At 45.2% G+C, this 14,947-nt stretch overlaps 1 protein-coding gene across 1 annotated transcript; it reads right to left on the reverse strand.

The window, feature by feature from the left end:
• Positions 1–291: 291 nt before the first annotated feature.
• On the reverse strand, positions 292–14,184 carry mia (MIA SH3 domain containing). Its single transcript, XM_046298809.1, has 4 exons — positions 13,976–14,184; positions 3,141–3,274; positions 1,122–1,232; positions 292–561 (listed from the first exon to the last, which is right to left on the reverse strand). The coding sequence occupies exons 1-4, from the start codon at positions 14,097–14,099 to the stop codon at positions 538–540; spliced, it is 393 nt and encodes a 130-aa protein (XP_046154765.1). The 5' UTR covers positions 14,100–14,184; the 3' UTR covers positions 292–537.
• Between the last annotated feature and the right edge of the window lie 763 nt (positions 14,185–14,947).

Below are 14,947 nucleotides of genomic sequence, written 5' to 3' on the forward strand. Positions count from 1 at the left end.
TAATGAAGGCCAGACAGCAGTGATAATGAAGGCCAGACAGCAGTGATAATGAAGGCCAGACACCAGAAGAGACAGCAGTGATAATGAAGGCCAGACACCAGAAGAGACAGCAGTGATAATGAAGGCCAGACACCAGAAGAGACAGCAGTGATAATGAAGGCCAGACACCAGAAGAGACAGCAGTGATAATGAAGGCCAGACACCAGAAGAGACAGCAGTGATAATGAAGGCCAGACACCAGAAGAGACAGCAGTGATAATGAAGGCCAGACACCAGAAGAGACAGCAGTGATCAGAGCAGCATAGTATCTTTATTCTTTCAGGTTAAAGCCACAGAGATAACATTAAACAGCTGAGAGGAAGGTTTATTCTAAATAATATACTGTATATGCATGGTTGTAATAAAGAAACATTATTAAACTATAAGGTGTTTTCATCATAGCTTGCAGATAATAGAGATACTGGTTTGATGATGTCAGGGCTGTCCTCATGTTGCAGTGCGCCAGCCGGGAGACAAAGAATCAGGACACTTCAGTCTTCAGTTACAGTAAAAGTCCCAATTCTGGATAAGAGGAAAATAAAGGGAGAGAAGAGGAGAGGACCAGAGAGGAGGAGAGAAGAAGAGGAGAGGAGTGGAGAGGAGGAGGAGAGAAGAGTAGAGGACCAGAGAGGAGGAGGAGAGAAGAAAAGAGGAGGAGAAGATGAGGAGAGAAGAAGAGAGGAGGAGAAGAGGAGGAGAGGAGTGGAGAGGAGGAGGAGAGAAGAAGAGGAGAAGAGGAGGAGAGGAGTGGAGAGGAGGAGGAAGAAGAGAGGAGGAGCGGAGGAGAGGAGAAGAGGAAGAGAGGAGAAGAGGAGGAGAGGAGCAGAGGAGAGATGCCTAATATTCTATATCAATTGATTTTGTGGAAAAATTATTCATTATGTGTGTGTGTGTGTGTGTGTGTGTGTGTGTGTGTGTGTGTGTGTGTGTGTGTGTGTGTGTGTGTGTGTGTGTGTGTGTGTGTGTGTGTGTGTGTGTGTGTGTGTGTGTGTGTGTGTGTGTGTGTGTGTGTGTGTGTGTGTGTGTGTGTGTGTGTGTGTGTGTGTGTATTTGTCTGTGTGAGTGTTCGTGTGTCCACCTACATCAGTCATGACCTCGTTGGTAGCTGGCATGAGAGCGTGTGTCTCCTCGACGACGCTGCTGGGAAAATGTCCCAGTCTTGCCTCCTGTTCCCCGTAGTACGACCCCTGGACCTGGTAAACACACACGTGCACGCACACACAGATATGAGACCATGCAAACAAAATAATATTACTATGTATAAATACTACTATATATAAATACTATAATAAATATATACTACTTTATATGAATACTACTATATATAAATACTACTACACTGCTCAAAAAAATAAAGGGAACACTTAAACAACACAATGTAACTCCAAGTCAATCACACTTCTGTGAAATCAAACTGTCCACTTAGGAAGCAACACTGATTGACAATAAATTTCACATACTGTTGTGCAAATGGAATAGACAACAGGTGGAAATTATAGGCAATTAGCAAGACACCCCCAATAAAGGAGTGGTTCTGCAGGTGGTGACCACAGACCACTTCTCAGTTCCTATGCTTCCTGGCTGATGTTTTGGTCACTTTTGAATGCTGGTGGTGCTTTCACTCTAGTGGTAGCATGAGACGGAGTCTATAAACCCACACAAGTGGCTCAGGTAGTGCAGCTCATCCAAGATGGCACATCAATGCGAGCTGTGGCAAGAAGGTTTGCTGTGTCTGTCAGCGTAGTGTCCAGAGCATGGAGGCACTACCAGGAGACAGGTCAGTAGATCAGGAGACGTGGAGGAGGCCGTAGGAGGGCAACAACCCAGCAGCAGGACCGCTACCTCCGCCTTTGTGCAAGGAGGAGCAGGAGGAGCACTGCCAGAGCCCTGCAAAATGACCTCCAGCAGGCCACAAATGTGCATGTGTCTGCTCAAACGGTGAGAAACAGACTCCATGAGGGTGGTATGAGGACCCGACGTCCACAGGTGGGGATTGTGCTTACAGCCCAACACCGTGCAGGATGTTTGGCATTTGCCAGAGAACACCAAGATTGGCAAATTTGCCACTGGTGCCCTGTGCTCTTCACAGATGAAAGCAGGTTCACACTGAGCACATGTGACAGAGTCTGGAGACACTGTGGAGAACGTTCTGCTGCCTGCAACATCCTCCAGCATGACCGGTTTGGCTGTGGGTCAATCATGGTGTGGGGTGGCAATTCTTTGGGGGGCCTCCATGTGCTCGCCAGAGGTAGCCTGACTGCCATTAGGTACCAAGATGAGATCCTCAGACCCCTTGTGAAACCATATGCTGGTGCGGTTGGCCCTGGGTTCCTCCTAATGCAAGACAATGCTAGACCTCATGTGGCTGGAGTGTGTCAGCAGTTCCTGCAAGAGAAAGACATTGATGCTATGGACTGGCCCGCCCGTTCCCCAGACCTGAATCCAATTGAGCACATCTGGGACATCATGTCTCGCTCCATCCACCAACGTTGCACCACAGACTGTCCAGGCATTGGCGGATGCTTTTGTCCAGGTCTGGGAGGAGATCCCTCAGGAGACCATCCGCCACCTCATCAGGAGCATGCCCAGGCGTTGTAGGGAGGTCATACAGGCACGTGGAGGAACACACTACTGAGCCTCATTTTGACTTGTTTTAAGGACATTACATCAAATTTGGATCAGCCTGTAGTGTGGTTTTCCACTTTAATTTAGAGTGTGACTCCAAATCCAGACCGCCATGGGTTGATAAATTTGATTACCATTGATCATTTTTGTGTGATTTTGTTGTCAGCACATTCAACTATGTAAAGGAAAAAGTATTTAATAAGAATATTTCATTCATTCAGATTAGAATGTGTTATTTTAGTGTTCCCTTTATTTTTTTGAGCAGTGTATTATCGAATAGTTGAAAAACACCTTGAGGATTGATTATAAACAACATTTGACATGTTTCTGTCGATATTATGGAGCTAATTTGTGAAGAACTAACGGAGCTATTTCGCCTACAAAAATAATTTTTCTGGAAAAAAGGAACATTTGCTATCTAACTGGGAGTCTCGTGAGTGAAAGCATCCTAAGCCCCCCCCCACACAGATCCTTACGCTGCCAGCCCAGAACATGTTTCCTCGGTCCTTCAGCAAGGCGTAGACATAGACCACCTGACCCTGACGCAGAGAGATGAAGCGGCAGTCTCCAGGGTAGTAGTCCTCTAAGGCACGTGCTATCAGGATGGGGTCTAACACACACACACACACACACACAGGTAGTACAATCAGTATATGATTGTAGTTGTTGAAGAAGCACAGTTATGGTAGTATTATATTAACTTACTATAGTAACAGTATGGAGGAACACAGGTTTTAACTTTCCAACGTGCTCAGGCCTTGCATCCCCGGGAACAACTTCGGTCCAGTACACAAAGGGTACAGAAAAGGGAATCTCTCATTGAAATGCATAGATTTTAGTACTGCTTTAAATAGTTTAAAATATAATATTTTCATATAATCATGTATTCTATCTATAATCAAGTTGATCCCTGACTTCTGTTGTGTGAGCCATGAAGTCGAATATTTCACAAATAAATCACATTTACCACTTATTTCAAGATACCAAGCCAAGATTGCGGCGTCCCCTGAATAGCTGAATAGGTCCATCGGCCAATTTCTTGGGCCAATATACCTATTTTGCCAATTGGGCAGGACCCCTTTGCAACACGGAACTACTAATCCATCACGACTGGTCAATTCGATGTAAGAGGTATAACAGACTTCCTCCGTCGTGATTCTCTGATCCACCTCTACGCAGACAACACCATTCTGTATACTTCTGGCCCTTCTTTGGACACTGTGTTAACTAAACTCCAAACTCCTTCACTCACGCCGCCAAGCTTACCCTAGTAAAACTGACTATCCTACCGATCCTCGACTTCGGCGATGTCATCTACAAAACGGCTTCCAACACTCTACTCAGCAAACTGGATGCAGTTTATCACAGTGCCATCCGTTTTGTCACTAAAGCACCTTATACCACCCACCACTGCGACTTGTATGCTCTAGTCGGCTGGCCCTCGCTACATATTCGTCGTACTCATACTCTCGTCATACTCTAACCACTAGGCTACCTGCTGGTTACTGGTCCAACACTCTCACCACTAGGCTACCTGCTGGTTACTAGTCCAACGCTCTAACCACTAGGCTACCTGCTGGTTACTAGTCCAACACTCTAACCACTAGGCTACCTGCTGATTACTGGCCCAGCGCTCTAACCACTAGGCTACCTGCTGGTTACTGGTCCAACGCTCTGACCACTAGGATACCTGCTGGTTACTGGCCCAAAGCTCTAACCACTAGGCTACCTGCTGGTTACTAGTCCAACGCTCTAACCACTAGGCTACCTGCTGGTTACTAGTCCAACGCTCTAACCACTAGGCTACCTGCTGGTTACTGGCCCAATGCTCTAACCACTAGGCTACCTGCTGGTTACTGACCCAATCCTCTAACCACTAGGCTACCTGCTGGTTACTGACCCAATCCTCTAACCACTAGGCTACCTGCCGTCCCAAACAGGTGTATAAAATCGAGCAAAAAGCCATACAATCTCAATCGGCCTATGAGACACTCTCGCAGACCTGCGGGACCTAGAGGACCCACGTCGAGAGGACCTACATTCCGACCACAGCATCACTAGCCACATCCACACCCCTGTGACAAGAGATGAAAAGAATCTGCCCACTCCATCAAGCAATGGGGGCAACAACACAGGGCATCCACGGGACCTCATGGAACCACGGACCGCGCCTGCAGAAACTGGACAACAGGGGGAAGCAGAGGAGATACCTATCATAGACTTCTCCCAGCTGACACTTGACATACCTCCTACGCTGCCTCCAGTGGTAGAAACAACCAGCTGGTATGATTGGGTGGAATCAGCCAACAGTAACACGGAAGCAGCAATGTGAGAGTCAGTAGTGCATGACCTTAAAGGGTAATAATAGGAAGCTTCCGTTTAACACACAGGCCTCAGGTTACGTAGGTCTACAGCACTAGTGGGAACTTACCCTGTAAAAAGGTATATAAAGAGAACAGAGATCATAAGGCAGTATGATCCTCACTAACATATGAAACAGACTTCATATGGAGAATCATCACAGGTAGATTTACTATTGCACTATACGCTTTTTGATAGAGTAAAACAATATTTTGAGAACCGGATAATTGTGCTTAAGTACTTATTGGGTCATACTCTGAAGAAGCTGGTTGAATCTTGTGAACCCGACTGAGTCTCCGAAAAACAGGGGTCTAACCACCTCTTGATCACATAGACAAAGAGGCGTTCGCATTTTTGACACCAGAAACCAGAGGTGATGAGCAAATCAAGGAAAAAGAAAAATAGCCAAGTACCAGTTACAATATATTGAGTCCATACACAGAGTTGGAAGTGTAAAGAGATACTGGAATTCGGAATCTAGCGTTAGTGCTGCAAGAATACCGATTATGGGAAAGTGACCAAGGGGCTGAGCATTTAAGGTAATTTAACTATTTTTGCTATTTAGTCAATATAGCTGACAGAAACTTTCAACTGATTTTCCCCAATAAGCAAAGGGTTGGAGTCAGAGGCTGAGCTTTCTCTGGTCTCCTCCCGTTACGGGGTCTGAGACGCCAAAGCTTCAAATCAAATCCGTCACTTCCGTCATCATGAAGTGCTTTGAGAGACTAGTCAAGGACCATATCACCTCCACCCTACCTGACACCCTAGACCCACTCCAATTTGCTTACCGCCCAAATAGGTCCACAGACGATGCAATCTCAACCACACTGCACACTGCCCTAACCCACCTGGACAAGAGGAATACCTATGTGAGAATGCTGTTCATCGACTACAGCTCGGCATTCAACACCATAGTACCCTCCAAGCTCGTCATCAAGCTCGAGACCCTGGGTCTCGACCCCGCCCTGTGCAACTGGGTACTGGACTTCCTGACGGGCCGCCCCCAGGTGGTGAGGGTAGGCAACAACATTTCCTCCCCGCTGATCCTCAACACGGGGGCCCCATAAGGGTGCGTTCTGAGCCCTCTCCTGTACTCCCTGTTCACCCAAGACTGCGTGGCCACGCACGCCTCCAACTCAATCATCAAGTTTGCGGACGACACAACAGTGGTAGGCTTGATTACCAACAACGACGAGACGGCCTACAGGGAGGAGGTGAGGGCCCTCGGAGTGTGGTGTCAGGAAAATAACCTCACACTCAACGTCAACAAAACTAAGGAGATGATTGTGGACTTCAGGAAACAGCAGAGGAAACACCCCCCTATCCACATCGATGGAACAGTAGTGGAGAGGGTAGCTAGTTTTAAGTTCCTCGGCATACACATCACAGACAAACTGAATTGGTCCACTCAAACTGAGTGGCTCTCCAGAGGGTAGTGAGGACTGCACAACGCATCACCGGGGGCAAACTACCTGCCCTCCAGGACACCTACACCACCCGTTGTTACAGGAAGGCCATAAAGATCATCAAGGACATCAACCACCCGAACCACTGCCTGTTCACCCCGCTATCATCCAGAAGGCGAGGTCAGTACAGGTGCATCAAAGCTGGGACCGAGAGACTGAAAAACAGCTTCTATCTCAAGGCCATCAGACTGTTAAACAGCCACCACTAACATTGAGTGGCTGCTGCCAACACACTGTCATTGACACTGACCCAACTCCAGCCATTTTAATAATGGGAATTGATGGGAAATGATGTAAATATATCACTAGCCACTTTAAACAATGCTACCTTATATAATGTTACTTACCCTACATTATTCATCTCATATGCATATGTATATACTGTACTCTACATCATCGACTGCATCCTTATGTAACACATGTATCACTAGCCACTTTAACTATGCCACTTTGTTTACTTTGTCTACACACTCATCTCATATGTATATACTGTACTCGATACCATCTACTGTATGCTGCTCTGTACCATCACTCATTCATATATCCTCATGTACATGTTCCTTATCCCCTTACACTGTGTATAAGACAGTAGTTTTGGAATTGTTAGTTAGATTACTTGTTGGTTATCACTGCATTGTCGGAACTAGAAGCACAAGCATTTCGCTACACTCGCATTAACATCTGCTAACCATGTGTATGTGACAAATAAAATTTGATTTGATTTGATTTGGTAGGGTGGAGGTGATATGGTCCTTGACTAGTCTCTCAAAGCACTTCATGATGACGGAAGTGAGTGCTACAGGGCGGTAGTCGTTTAGCTCAGTTACCTTAGCTTTCTTGGGAACAGGAACAATGGTGGCCCTCTTGAAGCATGTAGGAAGAGCAGACTGGTATAGGGATTGATTGAATATGTCCGTAAACACACCGGCCAGCTGGTCTGCGCATGCTCTGAGGGCGCGGCTGGGGATGCCGTCTGGGCCTGCAGCCTTGCGAGGGTTAACACGTTTAAATGTCTTACTCACCTCGGCTGCAGTGAAGGAGAGACCGCATGTTTTCGTTGCAGGCCGTGTCAGGGGCACTGTATTGTCCTCAAAGTGGGCAAAAAAGTTATTTAGTCTGCCTGGGAGCAAGACATCCTGGTCCGTGACTGGGCTGGGTTCCTTCTTGTAGTCCGTGATTGACTGTAGACCCTGCCACATGCCTCTTGTGTCTGAGCCATTGAATTGAGATTCCACTTTGTCTCTGTACTGACGCTTAGCTTGTTTAATAGCCTTGCGGAGGGAATAGCTGCATTAAAAGCAGTGGTTCGCGCTTTCAGTTTCATGCGAATGCTGCCATCAATCCACGGTTTCTGGTTTGGGAATGTTTTTATCGTTGCTATGGGAACGACATCTTCGACGCACGTTCTAATGAACTCGCACACCGAATCAGCGTATTCGTCAATATTTCCATCTGACGCAATACGAAACATGTCCCAGTCCACGTGATGGAAACAGTCTTGGAGTGTAGAGTCAGCTTGTTCTGACCAGCGTTGGACAGACCTCAGCGTGGGAGCCTCTTGTTTTAATTTCTGCCTGTAGGCAGGGATCAGCAAAATGGAGTCGTGGTCAGCTTTTCCGAAAGGGGGGCGGGGCAGGGCCTTATATGCGTCGCGGAAGTTAGAGTAACAATGATCCAAGGTTTTCCACCCCTGGTTGCGCAATCGATATGCTGATAAAATTTAGGGAGTCTTGTTTTCAGATTAGCTTTGTTAAAATCCCCAGCTACAATGAATGCAGCCTCCGGATAAATGGTTTCCAGTTTGCAAAGAGTTAAATAAAGTTCGTTCAGAGCCATCGTTGTGTCTGCTTGGGGGGGGATATATACGGCTGTGATTATAATCAAACAGAATTCTCTTGGAAGATAATGCGGTCTACATTTGATTGTGAGGAATTCTAAATCAGGTGAACAGAAGGATTTGAGTTCCTGTATGTTTCCTTCATCACACCATGTCCCGTTAGTCATGAGGCATACGCCCCCGCCACTCTTCTTACCAGAGAGATGTATGTTTCTGTCGTAAATGTTAGCAACACCTCCACCTTTGCGGGATGCACGGGGGATATGGTCACTAGTAACCAGGAGAAGAGGCCTCATTTAACACAGTGAATTCATCAGGCTTAAGCCATGTTTCAGTCAGGCCAATCACATCAAGAGAAACCCGTTGGCTGCACCGCCCTGGATAGCGTCTTCCCAGTAAGCCATGTTTCCGTAAAGCAGAGAACGTTGCAGACTCTGATGTCCCTCTGGAATGCCACCCTTGCTCGGATTTCATCAACCTTGTTGTCGAGAGACTGGACATTGGCAAGAAGAATGCTGGGAAGTGGTGCGCGATGTGCCCGTCTCCGGAGTCTGACCAGAACACCGCCGCGTTTCCCTCTTTTTCGGAGTCGTTTCCTTGGGTCGCTGCATGCGATCCATTCCGTTGTCCTGTTTGTAAGGCAGAACACAGGATCCGCGTCGCGGAAAACATATTCTTGGTCGTACTGATGGTGAGTTGACGCTGATCTTATATTCTACCTACCTCTCTGATTTGGTCCTGCCGTACATACCTATACGTACGCTACGGTCACAAGACGCAGGCCTCCTAATTGTCCCTAGAATTTCTAAGCAAACAGCTGGAGGCAGGGCTTTCTCCTATAGAGCTCCATTTTTATGGAACGGTCTGCCTACCCATGTCAGAGACGCAAACTCGGTCTCAACCTTTAAGTCTTTACTGAAGACTCATCTCTTCAGTGGGTCATATGATTGAGTGTAGTCTGGCCCAGGAGTGGGAAGGTGAACGGAAAGGCTCTGGAGCAACGAACCGCCCTTGCTGTCTCTGCCTGGCCGGTTCCCCTTTTTCCACTGGGATTCTCTGCCTCTAACCCTGTTACGGGGGCTGAGTCACTGGCTTGCTGGGGCTCTCTCGTGCCGTCCCTGGGGGGGGGATGCGTCACCTGGGTGGGTTGATTCACTGTTGTGGTCGGCCTGTCTGGGTTCCCCCCCTTGGGTTGTACCGTGTCGGAGATCTTTGTGGGCTATACTCGGCCTTGTCTCAGGATGGTAAGTTGGTGGTTGAAGATTTCCCTCTAGTGGTGTGGGGGCTGTGCTTTGGCAAAGTGGGTGGGGTTATATCCTTCCTGTTTGGCCCTGTCCGGGGGTGTCCTCGGATGGGGCCACAGTGTCTCCTGACCCCTCCTGTCTCAGCCTCCAGTATTTATGCTGCAGTAGTTTATGTGTCGGGGGGCTAGGGTCAGTTTGTTTATCTGGAGTACTTCTCCTGTCCTATTCGGTGTCCTGTGTAAATCTAAGTGTGCGTTCTCTAATTCTCTCCTTCTCTCTTTCTTTCTCTCTCTCGGAGGACCTGAGCCCTAGAACCATGCCCCAGGACTACCTGACATGATGACTCCTTGCTGTCCCCAGTCCACCTGGCCATGCTGCTGCTCCAGTTTCAACTGGCCTGGGCCCTAGGACCATGTCCCAGGACTACCTGACATGAGGACTCCTTGCTGTCCCCAGTCCACCTGGCCATGCTCCTGCTCCAGTTTCAACTGTTCTGCCTTACTATTATTCAACCATGCTGGTCATTTATGAACATTTGAACATCTTGGCCACGTTCTGTTATAATCTCCACCCGGCACAGCCAGAAGAGGACTGGCCACCCCACATATGCTCTCTCTAATTCTCTCTTTCTTTCTCTCTCTCGGAGGACCTGAGCCCTAGGACCGTGCCCCAGGACTACCTGACATGATGGCTCCTTGCTGTCCCCAGTCCACCTGACTGTGCTGCTGCTCCAGTTTCAACTGTTCTGCCTTATTATTATTTGACCATGCTGGTCATTTATGAACATTTGAACATCTTGGTCATGTTCTGTTATAATCTCTACCCGGCACAGCCAGAAGAGGACTGGCCACCCCACATAGCCCGGTTCCTCTCTAGGTTTCTTCCTAGGTTTTGGCCTTTCTAGGGAGTTTTTCCTAGCCACCGTGCTTTTACACCTGCATTGTTTGCTGTTTGGGGTTTTAGGCTGGGTTTCTGTACAGCACTTTGAGATATCAGCTGATGTACGAAGGGCTATATAAATAAATTTGATTTGATTTGATTTGAATCACCATATTCTTATCGGCAGACTCAATAGCCTCGGTTTTTCGGATGACTGCCTTGCCTGGTTCACCAATTACTTTGCAGACAGAGTTCAGTGTGTCAAATCGGAGGGCATGCTGTCCGGTCCTCTGGCAGTCTCTATGGGGGTGCCACAGGGTTCAATTCTCGGGCCGACTCTTTTCTCTGTATATATCAATGATGTTGCTCTTGCTGTGGGTGACTCCCTGATCCACCTCTACGCAGACGTCACCATTCTATATACTTTTGGCCCGTCATTGGACACTGTGCTATCTAACCTCCAAACGAGCTTCAATGCCATACAGCACTCCTTCCGTGGCCTCCAACTGCTCTTAAACACGAGTAAAACCAAATGCATGCTTTTCAACCGATTGCTGCCTGCACCCGCATGCCCGACTAGCCTTGAATATATATATATATATACTTGCGAAGGTGGTAAATGACCTTTTAATGGCGTCAGACCGAGGCTCTGCATCCGTACTCGTGCTCCTAGACCTTAGTGCTGCTTTTATAATAATAATAATAATATATGCCATTTAGCAGACGCTTTTATCCAAAGCGATTTACAGTCATGTGTGCATACATTCTACCACATTCTTTTGGATCACCACATTCTTTTGGAGTGATTGGAAACCCAAATTGGTCTACACGGACAATTTCTGGACTGGTTTAGATTATATCTGTCGGAAAGGTATCAGTTTGTCTCTGTAGATGGTTCGTCCTCAACTGTAAATGTCGGTGTTCCTGAAGCCTCTGTTTTAGGAAACAATGTTAACTTTTACTGCTATGCGGATGACACACAGCTGTACACTTCAATGAAACATGGTGAAGCCCCTAAATTGCCATCCCTGGAAGCCTGTGTTTCAGACATAAGGAAGTAGATGGCGGCAAATGTTCTACTTTTAAACTTCGAACAAAACAGAGATGTTAGTCCTAAGTCCCAAATAACAAATAGATTTTCTGTTGAATCTGACAATTAATCTTAATGGTTGTACAGTCGTCTCAAATAAAACTGTGAAGGACCTCGGCGTTACTTTGGACCCTGATCTCTCCTTTGACGAACATATCAAGACTGTTTCAAGGAGAGCTTTTTTCCATCAACGTAAAATTGCAAAAATCAGAAATCTTCTGCCCAGGTTAGACTACTGCAATGCTCTACTTTCCGGCTACCCGGATAAAGCACTAAATAAACTTCAGTTAGTGCTAAACACGGTTGCTAGAATCTTGACTAGAACCAAAAATGTTTATCATATTACTCCAGTGCTAGTCTCTCTACACTGGCTTGCTGTTAAGGATAGGGCTGATTTCAAGGTTTTACTGCTTTTTTTGCCCTGTCCGGGGGTATCGTCAGAGTATTTCTCCTGTCTTATCCGGTGTCCTGTGGGAATTTAAGTATGCTCTCACCCCCCCCCCTTTTTTCTCTCTCTCACCTACTCTCATTCTCCTTCACAGGAACATTTTACATCTGGCTAGAAATGAATAAGGAAATGATCTCAACAGAGAAAAAAGTCCTCCTGTGTGCTAAATAAAGTATATCCCCTCAATAGAATCCCCTTTACTTGAATTACTTTAATGAAGACCGCTTAGTATAGTTTTAGTAGTACTGTAGTATAGTAACAGTATAGTTTTAGTAGTACTGTAGTATAGTACCAGTATAGTTTAGTAGTACTGTAGTATAGTAACAGTATAGTTTAGTAGTACTGTAGTATAGTAGCAGTATAGTTTTAGTAGTACGGTAGTATAGTAACAGTATAGTTAGTTTACTAGTACTGTAGTTTAGTAGCAGTATCGTTTTAGTAGTACTGTAGTATAGTAGCAGTATAGTTTTAGTAGTACTGTAGTATAGTAACAGTATAGTTTTAGTAGTACTGTAATATAGTAACAGTATAGTTTTAGTAGTACTGTAGTATAGTAACAGTATAGTTTAGTAGTACTGTAGTATAGTAACAGTATCGTTTTAGTAGTACTGTAGTATAGTAACAGTATCGTTTTAGTAGTACTGTAGTATAGTAACAGTATATTTTTAGTAGTACTGTAGTATAGTAACAGTATAGTTTCGTAGTACTGTAGTATAGTAACAGTATCGTTTTAGTAGTACTGTAGTATAGTAGCAGTATAGTTTTAGTAGTACTGTAGTATAGTAACAGTATCGTTTTAGTAGTACTGTAGTATAGTAGCAGTATCGTTTTAGTAGTACTGTAGTATAGTAGCAGTATAGTTTTAGTAGTACTGTAGTATAGTAACAGTATAGTTTTAGTAGTACTGTAGTATAGTACCAGTATAGTTTTAGTAGTACTGTAGTATAGTACCAGTATAGTTTTAGTAGTACTGTAGTATAGTAGCAGTATAGTTTTAGTAGTACTGTAGTATAGTAGCAGTATAGTTTTAGTAGTACTGTAGTATAGTAGCAGTATAGTTTTAGTAGTACTGTAGTATAGTAGCAGTATAGTTTTAGTAGTACTGTAGTATAGTAGCAGTATAGTTTTAGTAGTACTGTAGTATAGTAGCAGTATAGTTTTAGTAGTACTGTAGTATAGTACCAGTATAGTTTTAGTAGTACTGTAGTATAGTAGCAGTATAGTTTTAGTAGTACTGTAGTATAGTAACAGTATAGTTTTAGTAGTACTGTAATATAGTAACAGTATAGTTTTAGTAGTACTGTAGTATAGTAACAGTATAGTTTAGTAGTACTGTAGTATAGTAACAGTATCGTTTTAGTAGTACTGTAGTATAGTAACAGTATCGTTTTAGTAGTACTGTAGTATAGTAACAGTATATTTTTAGTAGTACTGTAGTATAGTAACAGTATAGTTTCGTAGTACTGTAGTATAGTAACAGTATCGTTTTAGTAGTACTGTAGTATAGTAGCAGTATAGTTTTAGTAGTACTGTAGTATAGTAACAGTATAGTTTTAGTAGTACTGTAGTATAGTAACAGTATCGTTTTAGTAGTACTGTAGTATAGTAGCAGTATCGTTTTAGTAGTACTGTAGTATAGTAGCAGTATAGTTTTAGTAGTACTGTAGTATAGTACCAGTATAGTTTTAGTAGTACTGTAGTATAGTAACAGTATAGTTTTAGTAGTACTGTAGTATAGTACCAGTATAGTTTTAGTAGTACTGTAGTATAGTAGCAGTATAGTTTTAGTAGTACTGTAGTATAGTAACAGTATAGTTTTAGTAGCACTGTAGTATAGTACCAGTATAGTTTTAGTAGTACTGTAGTATAGTAGCAGTATAGTTTTAGTAGTACTGTAGTATAGTACCAGTATAGTTTTAGTAGTACTGTAGTATAGTAGCAGTATAGTTTTAGTAGTACTGTAGCTGTATTTATATCTGTACTCACGGCTACACTCAGCGTCGGCACACAGTTTCTTGTTGGAGAGTTTGGGCATCTGTCTTCCGGCCTGACAGACAGACACAACACACAAAAACACAACACCCCACACACACACTCCTCGAGTGGACATCTTTCTCTCCTTTACTCTGCTTCTCTCTCTCTGCTGCTCTGCTGTCTGAATAGAGGCTAAGAAGGAGAGGAAAACACACACAGCTCTGTTCAGGCCCACAGAACACCCCCACCCCCCCCCCTCCGGTCCCAGAGTAGCACACTCCGCCCACTGTCTAGAAAGAGGACAAGATATCTCTGTTCAGGCCCACAGAAGCCCCCCTCCAGTCCCACAGTAGCACACTCCGCCCACTGTCTAGAAAGAGGACAGGACACACACACAGAGACCCACACAGAGACAGACACAGAGACAGACACAGAGACAGACACAGAGACAGACACAGAGACAGACACAGAGACACACACAGAGACCCACACAGAGACACACAGAGACCCACACAGAGACACACATAGAGAGACACACAAAGACACACACATGCACACATTCTTCAATACAGTGCGAGTGAGTGTGTTACAGAGAGAAAGCAGCCCTGTCTGGAGGTCTGTGGTCAGACTGTGTTGATGACTGTAGGGTGGCTGCAGCCTCAGGAATCCCCTCATTGTAATATGGCTGCAGCCTCAGGAATCCCCTCATTGTAATATGGCTGCAGCCTCAGGAATCCCCTCATTGTAATATGGCTGCAGCCTCAGGAATCCCCTCATTGTAATATGGCTGCAGCCTCAGGAATCCCCTCATTGTAATATGGCTGCAGCCTCAGGAATCCCCTCATTGTAATATGGCTGCAGCCTCAGGAATCCCCTCATTGTAATATGGCTGCAGCCCTCAGGAATCCCCTCATTGTAATATGGCTGCAGCCTCAGGAATCCCCTCATTGTAATTTGGCTGCAGCCCTCAGCGATAGGAATATA

The sequence above is a fragment of the Oncorhynchus gorbuscha genome, linkage group LG02, assembly GCF_021184085.1.
Source record: "Oncorhynchus gorbuscha isolate QuinsamMale2020 ecotype Even-year linkage group LG02, OgorEven_v1.0, whole genome shotgun sequence".
Lineage (NCBI taxonomy): Eukaryota > Metazoa > Chordata > Actinopteri > Salmoniformes > Salmonidae > Oncorhynchus > Oncorhynchus gorbuscha.

Bases quoted from the DNA above. Each gene is read 5' to 3' on its own strand.
- mia (XM_046298809.1), bottom strand. From the start codon at position 14,099: ATGTCCACTCGAGGAGTGTGTGTGTGGGGTGTTGTGTTTTTGTGTGTT. The intron at 3,275-13,975 runs GTGAGTACAGAT...TGTGTGTGTTAG, and splicing joins TGCCGACGCTGAGTGTAGCC to ACCCCATCCTGATAGCACGT. The intron at 562-1,121 runs GTAGGTGGACAC...CCTCTTATCCAG, and splicing joins CCAACGAGGTCATGACTGAT to AATTGGGACTTTTACTGTAA.